The sequence below is a fragment of the Gobio gobio genome (assembly GCF_949357685.1).
Source record: "Gobio gobio genome assembly, chromosome: 21".
Classification (NCBI taxonomy): Eukaryota; Metazoa; Chordata; class Actinopteri; order Cypriniformes; family Gobionidae; genus Gobio; species Gobio gobio.
This window is the reverse complement of record NC_137117.1, coordinates 8,717,211-8,738,124: the sequence shown is the minus strand read 5'-3', so window position 1 is coordinate 8,738,124 and position 20,914 is coordinate 8,717,211. Positions and strand designations below refer to the sequence as shown.

The 20,914-nt window shown below is 42.1% G+C and overlaps 1 protein-coding gene across 1 annotated transcript in view; it reads right to left on the bottom strand.

Moving 5' to 3' along the window:
• Window positions 1–5,782: 5,782 nt before the first annotated feature.
• prdm5 (PR domain containing 5) overlaps window positions 5,783–20,914 on the bottom strand; it is a 132,260-nt gene continuing 117,128 nt past the window's right edge. The window contains exons 15-16 of the mRNA XM_079802787.1: window positions 19,171–19,275; window positions 5,783–6,696 (exon numbers count right to left, since the gene is read on the bottom strand). Coding sequence (XP_079658913.1) covers window positions 6,532–6,696; window positions 19,171–19,275 — 270 coding nt within the window. The 3' untranslated portion in view covers window positions 5,783–6,531. The remainder of the gene's footprint in view (window positions 6,697–19,170; window positions 19,276–20,914) is intronic.

Genomic DNA, 20,914 nt, shown 5'->3' with positions numbered 1-20,914 from the left:
TAGGGTTAGAAGAACTGTTGCCAAACATATCACATGACAGAAACGTAAAAATCACTGCAATAATGATCCAATCATAGACTCTTAAGCATTTGCCTATTTAAATCCAAACAGCGACTTCTTTTTGGCCGGCCAGTGTAGTTCGTAGTATATAGTTTTATAGTAATATAATTGCTTTAGTAACATGGCTCATCCAATCAGATTTTAGAGGCATAACTCTCTGTTTTTATAACAGTAGAATAAGCATTGTCATAGACCGGCTCACACACATTCTGTCTGCTAAATTAACCTGTCCTTGTTTATCCCGCCACTAGGGGCTTCAGGCTTTTCAGGTTAAAGCAACATTTCCTGCTCCCCTCTCTTATTTTAACTAATGTCCCTTCTTGATTTATCGCCTCCTTTTCTCTTCCTCGCTGTGGTTATGGGCCTGGGTTTCCCTTCTTGGTACCGCTCCCTGTTTTTCCATGCAAACACACATTAAACACACTCTTTTCCTTAGATTCCAGACCCACAGGATTCAATCTGTACAGCCATACTTCACATTCCGAGGGTCAGGAAGGCATCCCACACTACCTGTTACTGTGGTGACAGCGGTCCCGTCTGATTGGACGGTTTGTGTGGTGAGAGGTTAATGATACTCCTGAAGTCAGGGTGGAGACCAGTGTCACCATCCACACACACACGCACATACACTGAGGGGCACAGGAAACCAGCAGACTCATAAAGAGAATACTTAGAAACATTTATATATATACACACACACTGTACGCACTGTGATACTGGTTCTCCATCACTGCTGATGAAATTAAAAATTCCAGGACGCTCTTGCAGTCTGCGGTCATGCGTGTGTCTTGGCCGTGGATTCAGTTGCCAGCGTGGGTTGACACGGAGCGGGATGTTCCGTCACGCCCGTGGGGGTTGCCGCGGTAACTCCCTTTTCCCGAGGGAATGCAGCCAGGCTTGGGGCGTCAATGTAGGCATTTTGGGAAGGTTGAGGAGACAGGGAGAGATAAAAAGAGGATGCAAGATAGAGACGCAACCCGCAGTTTGGAACGGATGCAGCAGATACTGATTCAGAAGCCTCACACACCACTTCAAAAACCCACAGAGGACGTTCTCACACACACGCCCTAACAGCTATGCCGAGTAAATCACTCGTGTGTGTATGAAACTCTGTGATTGAGGACGAATTGAAATGTAGAAAGGGTGTGAGAGAAACAGTCCGCACTCTGAAGTGGTTTGGAAATGGTAAACGGCCCTTTGAAAGAACTTGAGGTGATCATCTCCCACGTCTGAGTGCAACAGGTCGTTCTCACACCACGGCCGTCATAGTCCTAGAGAGACAGACATTTGACTTTGGACTGGTCAACTTTGCAGCTTATTTTGGCCAAGAAACGCACACTTGAATAGAAAACGATAATCTGAAGGACATTTGAAAAAATTTTGGGCAGCAAATTCCGAAATTAAGTAGCAAACAATTGCTCCGCAGTCTCCGCTAATCATTGTACAGACAAAGCCAGAGAAACCAAAGCTTCCTGCAATTGCAGATCAATCCTTCTCAATGGTCAGGAGGAATTTTGCACCGCCCCTCTAAACAAAACTGTTCCAGCTCTGCAATATTCTTGGGATGTCTGGAGTGAGTTGCTCTCTTGAGGTCATGCCAAACCATCTCAATCAGGTTGAGGTCAGGACTCTGGGCTGCTCTAGAAGGAGTATTTTCTTCTGTTGAAGCTTTCCTGCTGTTTGTCCTGTGCTTTGGGTCATTGTCTTGTTGTATCACTCAACGTCTGTTGAGCTGCGATTGGAAGACAAATCACCTTACGTTCTCCATCAAAATGTCCTGATACACATGGGAGTTCATTTTTCTGTCAACGATGGCAAGCTTTCCAGGGCCTGAGGCAGCAAAGCAACCCAAACTATCATGGTTCCTCCACCTTACTTCACACTCGTGATTAGGTTTCAATGTTGTGTGCAGGATATTTTCCTAGTAGTATGGTGGAACATCCAGGTCAGGATTTCCTCTGATGAACACTGTTCTTGTTTAGTGTTTTACATAATGTAGATGTCACTGTTGACATTGAGTCTGTCTTGAGTCCAAGTCTTGTCATGGACTCGGCGGCATTTGGACTCAATCTTGACTTGGACTCGACCATCCTCTGGTCTCAGTCTTGGCTCAGGCACAACCTACTCATGTCTCGGCCTGGACTTGGACTCAAATTGAGCTTGTCTCGACTAGTGGATGTCACCAGAGGTGTTTCCATGGTCCAGATATCTCAAATTGGCACTTTGCTAAAGAAAGCTAAAAACAACGAAGAGAAACAAGCCTGGAAGAAAAGAGGATAGAAAGTAGAAATAAACTGGAAAAAAAGGAACATAGGATAAAATGAGAGATTCAGCCTATAGCATGATTAACTCTTATACTCATGGCCCAGTTGAATGCTGAAAACGTATTTCAGCTGAAAGGACACGAGCCGGTGAGAAGATATGATTTGAAAAGAGGGCAATACATACGCATATTTAAATATAAAAAATTCCAGATATGGGGCTTTTTCACTGCATGGTACGGCTCGGTGTGGCTCATTTTTGGGGAGTTTTCCCACTGTGTACAGTACCCAGTACCTGGTACTTTTTTTAGTACCACCTTGGTTGGGGTTCCAAGCGAGCCGTCCTGATACTAAAATGTGACAAACACTGCAGATCACTGATTGGTCAGAGAGAATTTTCCCTACCAGAGACACCAAACCCGCTAGATTTAAATAGTCAGCAACAGTAGGGTGACCATATTTCGATTACCCAAAACCAGGACACTCGGCTCGGCAATGAGATACTCAAATGATACTCGAAGTTTACTCAAAGATTCCTTATTAATTTCAATATATTTAAAGTATGCCCCCTCTGTATGGATAGAAAATTGTTATATTACACTCTCAAAAAAAAAAAGATTCTACATGGCACCAAAAATGGTTCTTGGCTCATAATCATAGGGGAACCTTTTTTAGTGCTATATAGCACCTATTTTGGTGCTTCAGTGGTTCTTCAGCGGTTCTTCAGAGGTTCTTCACCGGTTCTTTGACTAAGGTGCTATATAGCATCTCTGAAGAACCGCTGAAGAACCACTGAAGCACCAAAATTGGTTCTACTGTATATAGCACTAAAAAACATTCCCCTATGATTATGAGCCAAGAACCATTTTTGGTGCCATATAGAACCTTTTTTTTTGAGAGTAGGGCCAGGACAGGACTTGAAAACAGGACATGTCCTGGGAAAACAGGACGTTTGGTCACCCTAAGCAACAGCCAACACAGTTTCATTTGCTTGCACAACTTTTTTTAAATGACTTGCTTTTAATGACCGCTGCACGCAACTTGAAAAAAAAAAAAAAAAGGTTGTATCATGGTCAGTAGACGAGGTGGCAGCACAACTATAATGATCAGTCTATAATCCCACCCACTTTAAAGCGGTATTAAACTGCAGTGGAGACCATTTTGACTTTTTATCCAACAAGAATTCACTCCCACATGCTTAAAGAGGTCAAATTTACACAAAAGAGACAAAAAGCGAGGAATGGCAAGAGGAACAGAGTGTGAAAGCTGATGAACGATAAAAACATCGACAGCCAATCAGAATCCATCCTGCTTTAAAGAGCTTCAGCATTTAAAGCGGCAGATGACAAAACAACGATTTTGTCCGCTGGCGTGGACGCTAATATAGTTATCATTATAGTTATCGTTCTTGGAGTGAATGGGCCTTAACTGATGACTCTAGAGCTCTATGTGAAAACGTCTGAGATAAACAGATTTCTACAACTGATTCAGTATTTGCAATACTTTGTATTATTATTTTCCATTATTTCCATTCGCTTTTCTGTTTTATCCTGAGGTAACTAAAGAGTACGTCAGCTCCAGTTTGGATCCAGCCTCTCATGAAGACTTCAGATGGCGCAAACCGCTGTGAGGTCTTCAGATGACGCAAACTCGGAATCAACACGCACCAATGCTACATTTTCCATTTCATTGTTCACAACTTATAATAATTACTTAATCAGGTCATTGTTGCTGCCTTGAATGAATACATTATTAGCCAACTGCTTGATTTGTATATATGCATTTCTGAAACACATTACTTGGACAGATTACTCTAAATTGTAATGTAGACACATGCATATGTATGTGGAATATGTGAAACGCGCTATACAAATAAACGTGTTTGAATTAGAATTTTGCCTCCGTAAAATTGTATGTTGCTTAATGCACTCTACATAAGCAGGACATGGTTCCTGGAGAAACATTCTTTCTTGGTCAACGAGAGCCTTCTGATTTTACAGGAAAGGTTGGATTGTAAATGTCTCAGATTTAGAATCTTAAGAAAATCTCATCCATGCTTATTTGCATACCATCGATCCGGCACAAGGGGGAAAAGTTTTGTTCCTAGAGTTCAGAGGTAGAATTTGTGCATTTGGCTCTGGATCTCAGACTTAAGGAGTAATGCCTTTTCTATCCAAAGCCAAACCGAGGCTTTAATTATGCTACAACCAATGCTAACCAGCTTTAGAGAACAATCATCAACAGAGCATGTCTAATCAAGTATCAAAGCACATCCGATTCCGCAGACACCAACCGTTTACCAGGGACCAAATGTTTATAATTAACTAAAGCAAGTGTGATCAGTAGGGCTGTGCCGGTAAACGTGACAACCGCAACACCGCGGTGTGGCTGAGTAGCACCGGCGGTGGTCGGCCAAAACACTTTTTTTTGTATGTGGATGCTGTTTTACGTGACACGAGTGAAGCACAAAGCTTTATTTACAAAATAAATAATAGGTCCACAATTAAATGTTACACCGCAGCCATGGAAACATACGGATTCATGCCGAACGAGAGAGGTAGGCTTTGTGAGGTGAGCCCAATTTAAGCTTTGTCTACGTTTTGCGATCTGGTCACCCGATTTCCCACAAATTTAACAATAGACTTACTCCATTTTATTCTAAAGGACATGGAACCTCTTATTTATTTTCCCAAATCTTCATTTACGTCTCTCACAGGGGATTAAACGTTTCTTCCTTTTCTTTGCTTTTAATTAGGAGTAAATTCCTATCATTTACTGTGGTAAAGTAGAGAACGGTGTAGGACAGATACATTTTACTTCAGATTCTATTTAACAGTTTGTGCTTGTTATTAGACTTAAAGGGATAGTTCACCCAAAAACGAAAAATGTTATGTTTATCTGCTTACCCCCAAGGCATCCAAGATGTAGGTGTCTTTGTTTCTTCAGTAGAACACAAATGAAGATTTTTAACTCCAACCGTTGCCGTCTTTCAGTCGTATAATGCATGTGAAAGGGGTCCAATTCTATTAGAGTAAAAAAAAAACATGCACAGACAAACCAGCGCGGTCATAGATATCTACATAGATGCCTCATTAGTGCCTGCGCGGATCGGTCAAATCTACGTATATATTTATATGACCGCGCTGGTATTTTAACCTTATTAGCAGGAAGTTATGGCGGTCTGGAGAGCTGATGATATTCGTCTGATAAGAGGTAAAAAAATAACATAAATACTGTTTGGTTTCCCGCAGAAACCGATCGTTTCATGTCTAAAGACGTCAATGTGTCGCCACTAGGGCTGCAACGACGTGTCAACGTCGACGACGAAAATACGTCGACATGCATCAAATGCGTTGACGCGTCACATTATTTACGTTCTAGAATAGAACAGTTTCAGCTGAACCGTGGCGTGTGTATTGCAAATACAGACGAATATTGTCCATTCTGTCACATTTTCCGGTGTTCTTCTCCGACCCCAGTACGTCTCGTGCTTTTATTTTATAGAAACAGTCGACTGTATCCCACAGAGCAATGCAACATGTCTCCTACAGACGGACAGGACATGGTTGGGAAAAATTATTATTTACCTTAAAGAAAAAAAACCAGACTGACCAGATTAGTGATATCAACGATTCAATCATTCATTCATCCAAAGGAAATCCAAACTTTCCAACTTGGAATCGCAAAACAATCAAACACAAACCTCATGTGAACCTGAATGCTGAAAGTATAAAACGATGAATATTGAATATTACAGTTAAATGCAAACAACATTTGAAACCAACAAACTTTACTCTCAACAAGATTGGCACATCATGTTCTTTGGTCACGCAACATCGCTCAACAATTGTGGAAAATCGGAAACAACTGATATTGACATACAACAGGACAAACTATAGAAAAAGGAAATCGGTCAATATGATGGAAATACTTTGTTCATGAAGCTCTTTACAATTGCACATGTTCATGCTTTCCTCCAGTCTGATTTGTAGCCATGATTAAATGCCATTTAATCAGACTGACCAGGCTTGCGATAATGTGTTAAATGTCTGAAGGAAATAAACTGGTTCTGTACATGTAGATAGGACAGATCTTTGGAACGAGTGTGGCCGTACCAGTGCGTGTGAAAATGTGTTTGTTGTATATACCTTGGTATACATGGTTTTATACATGGCTTGTGTGAATATGTATAGGTGTAGTGTATGATCGTCTATCCCTCTGTCTCTCCGTGGACGTTCTCCATATGGACTTTGAGGTAGTCGTTGCGGGTGAACTTCTTGTGGCACAGGGAGCATTCAGCCATGGGTCTGTTGGGATTATGGGTCAGTTTGTGTCTGATCAACATCTTCTTCAAACTAAAGGACAGGTCACACACCTGGAAACACACAAAGCCATTAAGAAAACATGATGATGTTTTTTCCAATGTCTAATATCCAAGTTTGAAGTCAACATGAAATGGATTCTTGGAGAGTAAATAGATATTTTCTTACTGTCCAGGATTCATCCATGCACATTATTTATTTAATTTACATCCTACAGGCCATGTGACCGATTGGATAATATTGAATGTGAATATTATCACATTCAGGTCTGGCTACATTATGGTATGTAACGCCCACTCTTACCCATCTAATACATTCAAAATGGATCAAATCGATTCTCCCCAACATTTGTTTTTCAAATATGAAACATTACTTAAACCTGCCATGGACTGTTTGTACTATGGTCAATTATTTTTCTAAGCCATCCATTCATTTTCCAAACCGCTTGCCCTCTGTATGGTCAATTATTTTTAAGTGACTTACAATTTTCGTCTGGCGGACAAATTAGTAAAAATAACATAGCACTTTGCAGGTTGATGTGGGTAAAATTAATGAAGCAGGAACTCCCAGTTACATACCAAACAAAATGAGAGCTGCATTTTTAGCCTGGCTTATAATAACATGCGTATAACACCATATTAATGTATTTATTTACAGACTTTATTTGAATGGTTTTGCAATGTAGAAAATACAATGAAACCCTTGAACACTTTAGTTTAGGGTCCAATTCACACTATAAACTAGTTGATTATTATCATGCATATTACTAGGATAGTGGCTGTTTATTGGTACTTATAAAGCACATATTAATGCCTTATTCTGCATGACCATATTCTACATCCCTTAATCATACCCAATACCTAAACTTGACAACTACCTTACTAACTATTAATAAGGAGTAATTAGGAGTTTATTGAGGCAAAAGTCGTAGTTAAAAGTAAGAATTGGACCCCAAACTAAAGTGTGACATTATGACCACCTAATATTGTGTTGGTCCCCATTTTGCTGCCAAAACAGCCCTGACCCATCAAGGCATGGACTCCTCTAGACCCCTGAAGGTGTGCTGTGGTATCTGGCACCAAGATGTTAGCAGCAGATCCTTTAAGTCCTTTAAGTTGTGAGGTGGGGCCTCCATGGATCTGACTTGTTTTGTTCAGCACATCCCACAGATGCTCGATTGGATTGAGATCTGGGGAATTTGGAGGCCAAGTCAACACCTCAAACTCGTTGTTGTGCTCCTCAAACCATTTCTGAACCATTTCTGCTTTGTGGCGGCGCATTATCTGCTGAAAAAGCCACAGCCACCAGGGAATACTGTTTCCATGAAGGTCTGCAACAATGCTTAGGTAGGTGGTACGTGTCAAAGTAACATCCACATGGATGGCAGGACCCAAGGTTTCCCAGCAGAACATTGCCCAAAGCATCACTGCCTCCGCCATCTTCCCATAGTGCACCTGGTGCCATGTGTTCCCCAGGTAAGTGACGCACACACACCCGGCCATCCATGTGATGTAAAAGAAAACGTGATTCCTCAGACCAGGCCACCTTCTTCCATTGCTCCATGGTCCAGTTCTGATGCTCACGTGCCACTGTTGGTGCTTTCGGTGGTGGACAGGGGTCAGCATGGGCACCCTGACTGGTCTGCGGCTATGCCGCCCCATACACAACAAACTGAGATGCTCTGACCCAGTCGTCTAGCCGTCACAATCTGGCCCTTGTCAAACTCGCTCAAATCCTTACGCTTGCCCATTTTTCCTGCTTCTAACACATCAACTTTGAGGATTTTTTTTCCCCACTTGCTGCCTAATATATCCCACCGTCTAACAGGTGTCGTGATGAAGAGATAATCAGTGTTATTCACTTCACCATATTGTTATGCCTGATCGGTGTAGGTTTAATTGCTAATATATCTTACATTGTAGATAGTCCTAACTAACATGGTTCAATCGACAGAGGTGTGAGCAGTTTCGGGAAACAGTCCTGACTAACTAATTATTTCTACAGTGATGCATTGTACTATGGTGGTTAAGCAATGAGGTATGTCGTTGTATGAGAACACACCCCAAAACACCTTAGAAACCATCCAGAAACCAACTAGCAACATGCTAAAAAAAACAATTTAGCCACTGCATAAGCAATGGCCTGGCAAACCTACACTGCGGCTGTGACTTTTGGAGACTTTTTTCCAGGACAGGACATAATAAATTAGTCTAGTAGCCATAAGTGGATTTATGTTACATAACCCATAAAAAAAGACCCATGAGAGGAAGGTTTTTATTTTGGAATTGACATCTAGTGAAGCAGCGCTTGTTTACAGACTTCATTTTGTAATGTTTTGTGTGTTAGTATGACTTCATGCCCTGTGACCACAGAGAGGATGTGAAGGCAATGCTCAATACATCAGACCAGACACACAAACAACCAATAACTGAATGAATAAAAACTCAACCAAAGAACTGCAAGCCAGGGTGAACTCTTCAAACTATGCCATCTGCTTTTGGTTGAGACCCTAACACACACAGACACATACACACACGCACACAGAACCATTGGAAACAACACTGCCAACAAAACAGACACTCAAAAACAGCCAGTAGGCAAACTGAAGCCAAACCCAGCAGTAAATGGTATTCAGTTAAATGCTGTAGTCAGAGCAGCGGCCTGGTGCCATGACACACACACACACACACACACACACACACACACACACACACACACACACACACACACACACACACACACACACACACACACACACACACACACACACACACACACACACACACACACACACACACACACACACACACACACACACACACACACACACACACACACACACACACACACACACACACACACACACACACACACACGCACACACGCACACACCCACACCATCAGATATGCATCACCAATAGAACACACATCCATTTCACATGGTAAATCAATTTTATCTCCTCAAGAACACTCAATATTCTTTATCTCCATGAAGAGACAGTGAGAGATATTGCAGCTGTCACTTTCTTCATGAAATGAGTGTAATTTTTTGTTTAAACAGCATGAAAATAAATGTAACGCCTTGATTGACGACTTATTAGTCTCGCATGAACTGCAGATATTAATGGCTGTGGGCACAGGATGTCCGGATGCTTGTATGCTGGCCATGTGAGAGTAGAAATAAACCTTCATGGCAAGATAAAAAAAAGACAACAACTGTAGAATGGAAAACTGAATTGCAGTCTTCGTAGATTTGTGTTTGAAGTGTAGAAGTAATTTATGGTTGCAACACTGGAACTTGGCAGCCAAGCAATGTAGCAACTTTATTTTTATTTTTTAATTACAAATAACCTTAATATTAATTTGTATTCCTAACTGGATTTGTATTATTTTATTAGTAATATTGTAAAAATCTAAAATTCTAAAATCATCAAAGCTGAATTTTCAGCATCATTACTCCAGTCTTCAGTGTCACATGATCCTTCAGAAATCATGTTATGAATACAATGTTCAAAAGTACAGCATTTATTTGAAATAAAAATCTTTTGTAGCATTTTAAATGTCTTTACTGTCAATTTTGATCAATTTGAAGGGATAGTTCACCCAAAAATGAACATTCTGTCATTAATTCCTTACCCTCATGTTGTTCCAAACCCGTAAGACCTTCGTTCAGGCTCTCTGATCCCTCCATAGACAGCTGTTTAATTAACACTTTCAAGGCCCAGAAAGGTAGTAAAAACGTCTCGGTTGCGTATGGTAACCCTCGTTCCCTGAAGGAGGGAACGGAGACGTACGTCGGATATCACCGACGATTTGGGATCCCTTCAGGGAGCCCCTATCAGCTTCGAGATATAGAGAACAGGCCAATGGCCATTGGCGTGCAAGATTTGCATCTCTTGCTCCGCCCCGCACTACGGGTATATACACCGCACCTTTGTTTTTCACGGAGGAGCCGAACTAGTGACTCGGCCATGCAGTGATTGTACAGCAACTGTGGCGACGGGACGTCACCGACGAATTCTCTATGGAAAACGCCACAGTTACAACCACTTCCAGCGCCCCGCGAAAGCCCCTCAGACCCCGCCTTTTTATGGCGGGAAACTCACGCAGGGAGAGTCACTGTTGCTGTTACGCAAGACCCACTCAGCAGACTTATTGGATAACGCTGGGAAAGTGTGCCCCGAGGGGCCGCTGCGGAAGTCACATCCTACCGGTAGGGAGGTATCATGTGGAAAATACACATATGGACTGGCCGCAGGCTGTGCAACATACGGGAGTCCCAGGGGTGTTCCCGGCCACTGTAGGCGGGGAACAACAACGCACAGGGACGGCAGAGCGAGCTCTGCGAAGGGAAAGACACGGGCTCGCCATAGGGAGCTGTACTGTGGAAGAATACACATATGGGGCCCCCGTGGGGGTCACAACATATGGAACCCAGCCTAACAAAAGTTCCACCAATGCATACGAGTGTTAGACCAGGAGTCGGACGCTCCCCCACGTCCGACTGCCGCGGGTTGCGGAGGAACTCGACAGGTTTCGCCAATCTGGGGAACTCGACTGGAGCATACAAGCACACGTATCCGGTCCATGAGGAGGGAAATGGCGCAGCAAGCCGACAAAAGAACGGTCACTTCGGTGTTACTGGCTATTTGAATCGAGCACACAGGAAGAAACCGGCTCTACACGGAGGCGATAGAATCTAGCGAACATGTTAGGTGTCGCCCAGCCCGCAGCTCTACAAATATCTGTCAGCGAGGCACCACTAGCCAACGCCCAGGAAGAAGCCACACTCCTAGTGGAGTGGGCCCTCAACCCGAGCGGGCAGGGTACGCCTTGGGTTCATACGGCAAGGCGTTGGCATCCACTATCCAGTGGGCCATCCTCTGCTTGGAGACAGCCTTTCCCTTCTGCTGGCGCTCGACAGCACACGGTGCGCTGAACACTCAAACCCTCATGAGGGGAGACGAACAGTGCCGACGTGATCCCGTTCTCTGAGAGAACATGGATCACCCATGAACGCAGTCTCAACATGCTTATGCGAGAGGGATCGTGGCCGTCAGGACAGGAAACAACCGCATCCAGAAACTCACGGGTGGAATGACGTCTTGAAAAAGACGCAGTGTCACACCCGCGCTGTCTTTTAGAAGAAAAGCTCTTTTAAAGGGTAATTTAGCATTAGGCTTTGTATCAGTAGAAACCCGGTAGTATATTCAAATGATGGTACTTTCCCCCCTCATATGCCCCTTAGACGAGAGAATTATGCATTTTATTTCTGGAAAAATTCCTCCGATGACGCAAATATCATCATTTTGCGTCATCGGAGGATTTTTTGGCCAGAGGCTAAAGACTACAGCCACCAGATGGAGCTGTTCCGCATGTTATCAACCCGCCCATAGGGGAGAGATCTCACGCTCAGAATGTAAGACACATACGGCCGCACGGACAATCATAATAACGGAGCGCGGTGCAGAGTAAAGTGAATTCCTGTGATAGTTTAGCTTCCATATGCGATCTGAAAACGTGCCAGACTGGCGCTTAACGTTACCTCAGCTCTGCTCAGCTCTTCGTGCTGAATGAAATCTGACACTGCTGCGTCTGTGCCGTGACTTTCGTTCGGCTCACTCACACTTTATTGAACACGTTCACTTTTTTGAAGACACGTTCAGTTTTTAATTGTTGTGTTTATTCTCTAACTGAACGAAATGATTGTATTACTATGTATGAAGATCAAAACGATGGTGTATGGAGTGGCCTCGTAGGGCAGCAAAGCAAGTGCATTCTGGGAGTTGTTGTATTTTATCCACAATACATTTTCTGTCTTTTCTCAGTCTAGAAGGCACCAAATTCAAAAATAATTTCACATTTCTACTGCATAAATGACCCAATTTAAATACAAAGCTTAATGCTAAATCACTGAAGTTACCCTTTAAATGTGCTGAAGCACCCAGGAGCGACCGCGGCAAAACACAGGAGATAAGTGTGCAGCCTTTGTATGCACTCACAGTTGGGAACGCCCTCACAGAACCAACAGACCAAACAGTGCAGCAGTTTATCAGTGTATTAGTGAGCTTGAGGCCGCCGCTGATCGTGCCTCCCTCCCAGCAATCAAAGAAGCCTCTTCTCGCGTTCTCTCTCTTTCTCTCTCTGCTGAAGCAGGAACAGTCTCCTTCATCGACACCGTGTTCGGCTCCGAAGTGAATGACAATAGTGCGCTGCTCTCGCTTCCTGTTTATACCCGTGGTGCGGGGCGGAGCGCGAGATGCAAATCTCGCACGCCAATGGCCATTGGCCCGTTCTCTATATCTCGAAGCTGATAGGGGCTCCTAGAAGTGATCCCAATTCGTTGGTGACGTCCGACATATGTTGAACATGACCGACTGAAAGGGAACCTCATGTGACTCCTATGGTTCAACCTTAATTTTATGAAGCGCTGAGGATACAATATAACGACTTTGTTCAACAATTTCTTCTAGCCTGTGTCAGACTCTTAAGGTGATGATACATGGGGCAACTTTTTTGAGCAATGTTGCTGGGCAATGTTACAAAGCTATGTTGCTTGGCCACTTTCCCATTGGGAATGGGCAACAAATTTCTATCTGGATACTTCAGATCAGTCATGGGCCCTTGACTGGGTGTCTTACCTGGTTGCCCGTTGACGGCAACATTGCCTAGTATCATTGCTCAAAAAGTTGCCCTGTGTATCATCACCATTACGCTGTTGGCGCAGTGTAAACAGTGCAGTGTTTCCTAGTTCTACGGCAGAGCAACTCGTGTGCATGCGTCGTGGTGCTCACGTGAACAGCGCCAGCCAATGGTAAGCCGGCGTTCTGGAAGTGCTATACTGTTTACACTGCGTCAACAGCGTAAGAGTCTGACACAGGCTAGAAGAAATTGTTGAATAAAGTCGTTATTTTGTTTGTTTTTGCGCACAAAAAGTATTCTCGTGGCTTCATAAAATTAAGGTTGAACCACTGGAGTCACATGGACTATTTTAACGATGTCTTTTATACCTTTCTGGACCTTGAAAGTGGTCGTTGCGTAGCTGTCTATGGAGGTCAGAGAGCTCTCGGATTTCATCAGAAATATCTTCATTTGTGTTCTGAAGATGAACGAATCCTTTAAGGCATTTTTGCTGAATTCAAGTATTACTTTCTTCTTTTAAAAAACTCTACTGGTAGTGTATAATGGTAGTGTATCATTTATAAATCATTTTGGGGTGAATTTTCAGATAAAAATAACTAAACGGTAATATATTGTTACTGTGGCATCAAATTAATCAACCTGTCATACAAGATGTTGGCCATACTGCCATGCAGTATCCAATTGCATGTTTGTGTACTGCATTGACTTTACTCATTTTTAGGAGTCAACTTGTTGGAAACTTTTCTGCAGCTGAGATGACGTGAATGAGAAAATAAAAGATAGCAAATCTCCACAGATATATATTGCTTGCATTGACATGAAGTTTTCTTTTATGCCAACTTCAGCTTCAGTCAGCTTCTCGCCAACACTTGCATTCATTTCAGGGGTCTCGGAGCATGTGTGAACACGCTAAACAAACCCAGACCCTCTCAGATGTCCACAGCACACGCAGTGTGGTTCAGTTGTAAAGTTCTTTGTGAACACAACGCGCTCAAGTTTCACTCTACTGTCACATTTGTTTAATTCCGTTACAAAATAGCCATTGCAGGACACCATACAAAAACAATTAAACACAAATACACTCGAATGCAATTTGGGGAAAGAGAGATTTAGAACAAGCAAACACCCAAACACGACAAGTCCTAGAACCCCTAGTGCGCTTTTATTTTAATAAGAACAAACTTGTTTAAAGGGATAGTTCAACCAAAAATTTAAATTCTGTTATTAATTCCTCAAAACACACAAGATTTCCGTTCATCTTCAGAACACAAATGAAGGTCTAGAGTGATATTCGTTAAATGTAATCTTAATATATTTTTAATATACTAGATTGCACGTTTATTACTACAAATGTGTAATTACAAATATATTTAGTTTGTTATATTAAACTATAATATATTTTTATTTAACTGTAATTAACATGCAAATAAGTGTCCAAAAACATTCACACTTTAGTATATTCTTTCTGCTAAAATTTACTAATTTTTCACTCCATTTTCATGTGTATGGAAACACAACAGAATAACAAGATCTAAGCCAATACAATTCCTTTAGAGCAGAAGTGCCGTGATAAACGCTTAAGTGTTTCAAAATGTTCAAATCGTCATTTTGACATTTCACAAAATAACACCACAAAGTTCCTTTTCTTTAACTTCAACAGGAGCCGTGAAAGACAGACGTGACCACCCCGCAAACCACTTCAAATGCAGTCAAATACTCAGAGAAAGCGAGTCAATAATAAATGAATTTGGAGTATAGATGGTTTCTGGCACGTCGCACTTCAAAAATACTGCGCATGAAAGAAGTGCCGGAATAATTTGCCATCATCAATGGAAGCCATTCTAACAACCGTCATCAGAGCGCCAGATTTCAGACCAAATCAGTCCAGGCTTAAAAGACTAGTCACGTCAAATGCGGAGAGAAAAAAACGAGGAAACAGCCAATTTCATTCTCTTATGGTCTTTAAAACAGTCAAAACGTAGAAAGACATGCTTGCAGCTTGCCATTGAAATCAAATAAATACACGGGGATGTTTCTCATTTACTTCGGTGAAATGTATGTGTAGAGACTGCTCTGTGTGAGTGTGTGTTTAGATTCGTCAAGAGTCTCCTGCGGAGTGTGTTCACTGCTGGCAAAGCATTTCAGACCGTTTATGTGTGTGTATCTTTATATTGCTCTCTGATTCACGCACTGCCTGAAAGAGAACAATAATAAAGCGTTATATAGTAAGTCTAACGGTGAAGAAGAGTAACAGCACACTTCTCCTCAACAAGCGATGTGATTTGAGGAATCATTCACATCTGTAGCACAATCAAATCATGGTCGGAGTGCCAATTCTGTTAGTGATCACATTTACAGTTTTCATCTCATAGATGAAAAGAAAAGAAAATTAAAGAGCAACTAAGCATTGTACTAAAGAACTATTTAGAACACGTTATGGTGCGCTCACACCAGACTCGAATGAAGCGTTTCGCGCGCGAGTGATTTATATTTTAAGTCAATGCAAAGACGCGATTCGCACGAATGACGCGCGAATTGAGCGCTTGACGCGTTAACCAATCAGGAGCTTGCTCTAGTAGTGACAACAATGAGGAGAAAATCTGGTTTATATTAATCATATATTAATATGTGGTTCAGACAAGTGTGCCAGTGATTATCACTGTGATAACATTAAATGACATGAAACACAACCCAGTCTCTTTTTGTTAAATGCAAGTTTATGTATGATCAATAATACAAAAGTATAAGTAAAAGGTATAATAAGCTCTACATGAAAAAAAGCAAACCCCTCCCATGACGCAAATGTCACGCGCGAATGAAGTGAATTTCACGTGTGAATGAGTAAACTCGAGTAAACTCAAAATGTTCAAGCGTCCAACTTTGTGCGAATAGCGCAATTTATTCGCATCATTCGCGTCTGGTGTGAACTAGAGGGCTGCATTGGGATTGAGTCCCGCGGGACCCAACGCAAATCTCGCGGGAGCGGGCGGTTTGAATTTTGCTGCAGGCGGGAATGGGCGGCTAAAAAAAACACAGCGGGAATCGGCGGGATAGGGAGGTTGCCTAACGACATGATGGAGAAGATGTCAATAGATGATGTAGAAAAGAACCTCAAAAGAGGTATTTACAGCACAAAAGCTAAGCAAGGAAAGTCTGACATTTGGAGAAGTTTCTCAATTGTTTTGGTAGGCAAAATCATGCGGTATAACGTTATATGTATCCACATATTGTGCAGCTGCCAAATACATAGCTACTTGATCATACCTCACCAAAAACGCTCAGCACTCCCTGCAGGTCAAGTTGACTGTTTGGTGTTTTTGACAAACAATACATAGAAGTTTAGTGAGTGGAAATGGATTGTTTCTAAATGTCCGTTTGCTATTTTGTGTTCACATTACGTTCTGTTGAAGCATGTTTTCTCAGGTTCCCTTTCAGTCGGTCACGTTCGATGTACGTCGGAACTGACCGACGAATTGGGATCTGTTTTTTGTTTCTCAATCTGTTTTTCTGTTTTCTGTTTTGCAAAGCAGTCTATTTTTATGTGCAAAGTTTTTGATAAAAATGAAATTATATTTGAATGTATTTGTCTTTTTTTTTTTTTTTTTACATGCAGGCCAGGGAAACGAAACAAACAACCCCATGAATCTCTTTAATAATATCAATACAAATACATGTTTTTTTTTTCCTGCGGGATGGGAGAAGACACAAAATCAATGCATCTCTATTGTTGTGCGGGAATAAATTCTCAGAGTTTTGCGGGTGCGGGCGGGAGTGGACATACATATTGCGGGAGCTGTAACACATACGTTGCGGGAGCGGGCGGTAATGGTCAGAAATTCGGCGGGTGCGGGCGGGAGCGGGATGAAGAAAACAGTCCTGCGCAGGGCTCTAGTGTGAACGCACCATTAGGCCCCGTCCACACGGAGACGAGTTTAGCTGTATAGACGGATCCGGCATTTTAGAAGCCTGAAAACGGGTCCCAGAGTGGATAAATCTGAAACCGACACCCTTGCGTTTCCGTGTGTACAGCCAATCCGTATATATTTTGTGAAACGGTGATATCATCACACCACGTCCCACGTTAAAGGGTAGGTTTAGGGTTGGGGTAGGTGTAGGCGTTAATAAAACACAATCTGGTAAGTAAATAAAAAAAAAACCATGGTGGCAAGTTTTGTACAGGGCACTAATGCTACAGTGCTAATATTTATATAAGCTCCTAGTAATGTTAATGCATTAACCAGTCTCAACCTCAGACGTCACGCCCACGGAGCGTTGGCTGAACGTCTGATGTATATGGAAACACTTCAGGAGTTTCAAAGTCGTCGTTTGATTGGTTGGATTCTACAGGATGTCCGTTAGAGGCGTGTTGTGTTCTCTAATGGTTCTCCTGGAAACAAATGCCGTGATTCCAAACTCCCTCGTGGAAGAAGAACGCCGTCGTGTTTACAACTGTGACAACGGGCGCTTACCAGGATGAACTAAACGCTGGATTTTCTAAAGTATGTGAAGCTTGCGGCTCTATTGTTGCAGTAAACTTGCACAACATTCTTGATTGAATAATGTGTAGATTCATGCTGGTCTGTTATTATAGGGACATCAACTTTACATTTTCACACCCTCAAACGCCTCTTTGGCGGTCCTTGACCAATGAAAGTGGAGTCCAAATCTTCTGCTGTCAGTCTGAAGCTCTGGCTATGCGAGACTATGCATTAACTAACATTGACTTACAGTGAGCAATACATTTGTCTCTCACTGCAGGAGAAAATTATTAGTGAAGAACGAAATCTTTTTAGGTCCGTTCCTAACACAACCCTACATTATGACTTCAGAAGACTTTGATTCATATGGACAACTTTTATTGTGCTTGTTTGTGGTGCCTCTTTGAATCTTGAAAGCTCTAGTCCTCATTTCGTGTAATTGCATGGAAAAAAGAGACAAGTACATTATTCAAAATGTCTCCTTTCAATCTGGAAGAGTGCATAGAGCAGCACAATTGTTTCAGAAAGGCGGGGCATAGAGGAGCAACAATAATGTACGGTATGTGTAAAATAATGACTTTTTAACCTAAAACCACGTAAACACATTGCATTAAACCAATTACACAAAATCATGTTCTTTTTAGAACCGTCATATGACCCGTTCTCTACCCCTACACCTAACCCTACCCTATAACTTCTCCCAAAATCAGAGGGAAATGATGGTGAATAACACTGATGTAGAAGCACCTAACCCAGGTTGTAAGCATAAACTTGACATAAAACTTGTTCCTCAAATCTGATGGTGATCAAATTCCAAGAACATGTTGTATTTGCTGAAATCACATTCAAAGTCTTCCGAAATGACGTAGAATGGAGACCAACGCCTTTTCAGGAACAGTGACAAGATAAGAAGAGCTCACAACTGGTGTGTTCTGGAGCGGGGCCGGTCTGATTATGTGTGTCTTAAGGTCAGAAATGGGTCAGTTTGTGCAGGGCGGTTTCGTCCTTGTGTCCGCCTGGCAGGACGTCCTTCCACTGCGGCTTTGACACCACAGTAACACCCTCACACACACATGCAGACAGACAGCTTGAGTGTGTGCTGGTTTATGTGGGGCGTTCTGGTTCGTGGTCCGATGCACGTCACGGTGCTGATTATGTGGACTCAGCGTGGGCCACAGGGTTAAACTCAAGCCCGGCTTTAGCTCTTCCAGCGGTCTAAGACTAAACCCCGCTGAACGTCACACACTACCCACAAGCCACCGCTCTCTCTCTGCTCTTCCACTGGGATGTGGCTGCGGTGCGTCGGGAGCAGTTGTGTGATAGCCAGCCAGAATCAGACATAAAAAGACCCTGTGTTTGTGTGTCAGAATGCAACATTATGCAATGTGGTTTGCGTGTGTAACTCACGTCGCACTGGAAGGGCTTCTCTCCTGTGTGTGTGCGCATGTGTTCATCCAGACCGCGCTTCTGACTGAAGGCCTTGTTGCACTCGCTGCATTTATACGGCTTCTCCTGTAAGACAGAGAACGGTAAACATACAGATGAGTGCAAATTACCAGAGTTATGGCAAAAGCTAAATAATAACTAAAGGTGATGTGTGAAATTGTTTTATTGCTTAATTTAATAAGTAGAGATGGCATTAAGTAATTCATTTGTATGTTGATTTTCCTGAAAAGTGCATGTTTTTGACCAGAAAGACAGACACAGAAACATTGACTCAAAGAATTGCTTCATGAGGTGACAAGTTTGTCCGACTAAAAAAAATTCAAATTTCCCACTTTTCCCACCATTTTGTTAGTACAGAGCCCCAGACATGATAAAAAAATAAAATAAAAATCATGGACACAAATTAAGATTTAGTACCCAGTACCCACAACTTATTAATTCATTTTCTCATTTTAGTTCAATCCTGGCTATGTTTAACTAATTTGTTTCCTCATTCTAATTTAGTTAAATAATGTCCATCAATAAATGAATGAATTATGGGAGCAAATTAGTACAACGTATCAATGATTTACCTAAAACGAGAGAACTAATTAATAAATCGTGGTAACACATTTATAAAATGTGGGAACGGATGGCCAGATCAAATCATGGCCAGTTTTTTTCCCTCCGTACATGACATGCAGAGAGACAACACACAGACACACACACACACACACACACACACACACACACACACACACACACACACACACACACACACACACACACACACACACACACACACACACACACACACACACACACACACACACACACACACACACACACACACACACACACACACACACACACACACACACACACACACACACACACACACACACACACACACACGTCTGGTTCACTATCTTTGTGGGGACTCTCCATAGTTCAAAAACGTAATGGTTTTTATACTGTATAACATGTATATTCTCTCCCCTTACAGTGTCTACACCGGATGCGACCGTTGACACGTCGCGCCGCAACAGCTAAAATATATCTAGCGACCATTGCAAAGCATTTGTCTTTGATGTCAGTATGTCATGAATAGAACGAGACATCAGTTTACTGTCGGCGGATTTGACGTGTCATGATTCGTTTCACGCCGTATACAGTGTAGACAACATCACGGATTATAATGGGTTATATTGTCTTTTGTTGCGTCGCATCGTGCCGCTCGCGTTCGGTGTAGACACGGTGTCACACTAACCCTACCCCTAAACCTACCCTTCACACAGGACTTACAGCATTTGTGCATTTTCCAAAAATATCACTTATGATTAATAATCCATTTCTTTTGTGGCGACCACTGGCTGGTCCCCAAAATGAAGGTGATTTTAGGTTTTACTATCCTTGTGGGGACATTTAGTCCTCACAATGTAATATAAACCAAGATATAGAAAAAGATGCAACAATATTAAAATGAATGAATCAAACATATAAGTCATGGGAACACATTCTGGTCACACTTTAGTTTACTGTCCAATTCTCATTATTAACTACGACTTTTGCCTCTATAAACCACTAATTACTGCTTATTAATAGTTAGTAAGGTAGTCATTAAGTTTAGGTATTTGGTAGAATTAAAGAGCACCTATTATGGCATTTAAAATGTTTCAAATATTGTTTTCGAAGTCCCCAACAACAGTTTTGCATGCATGCAATG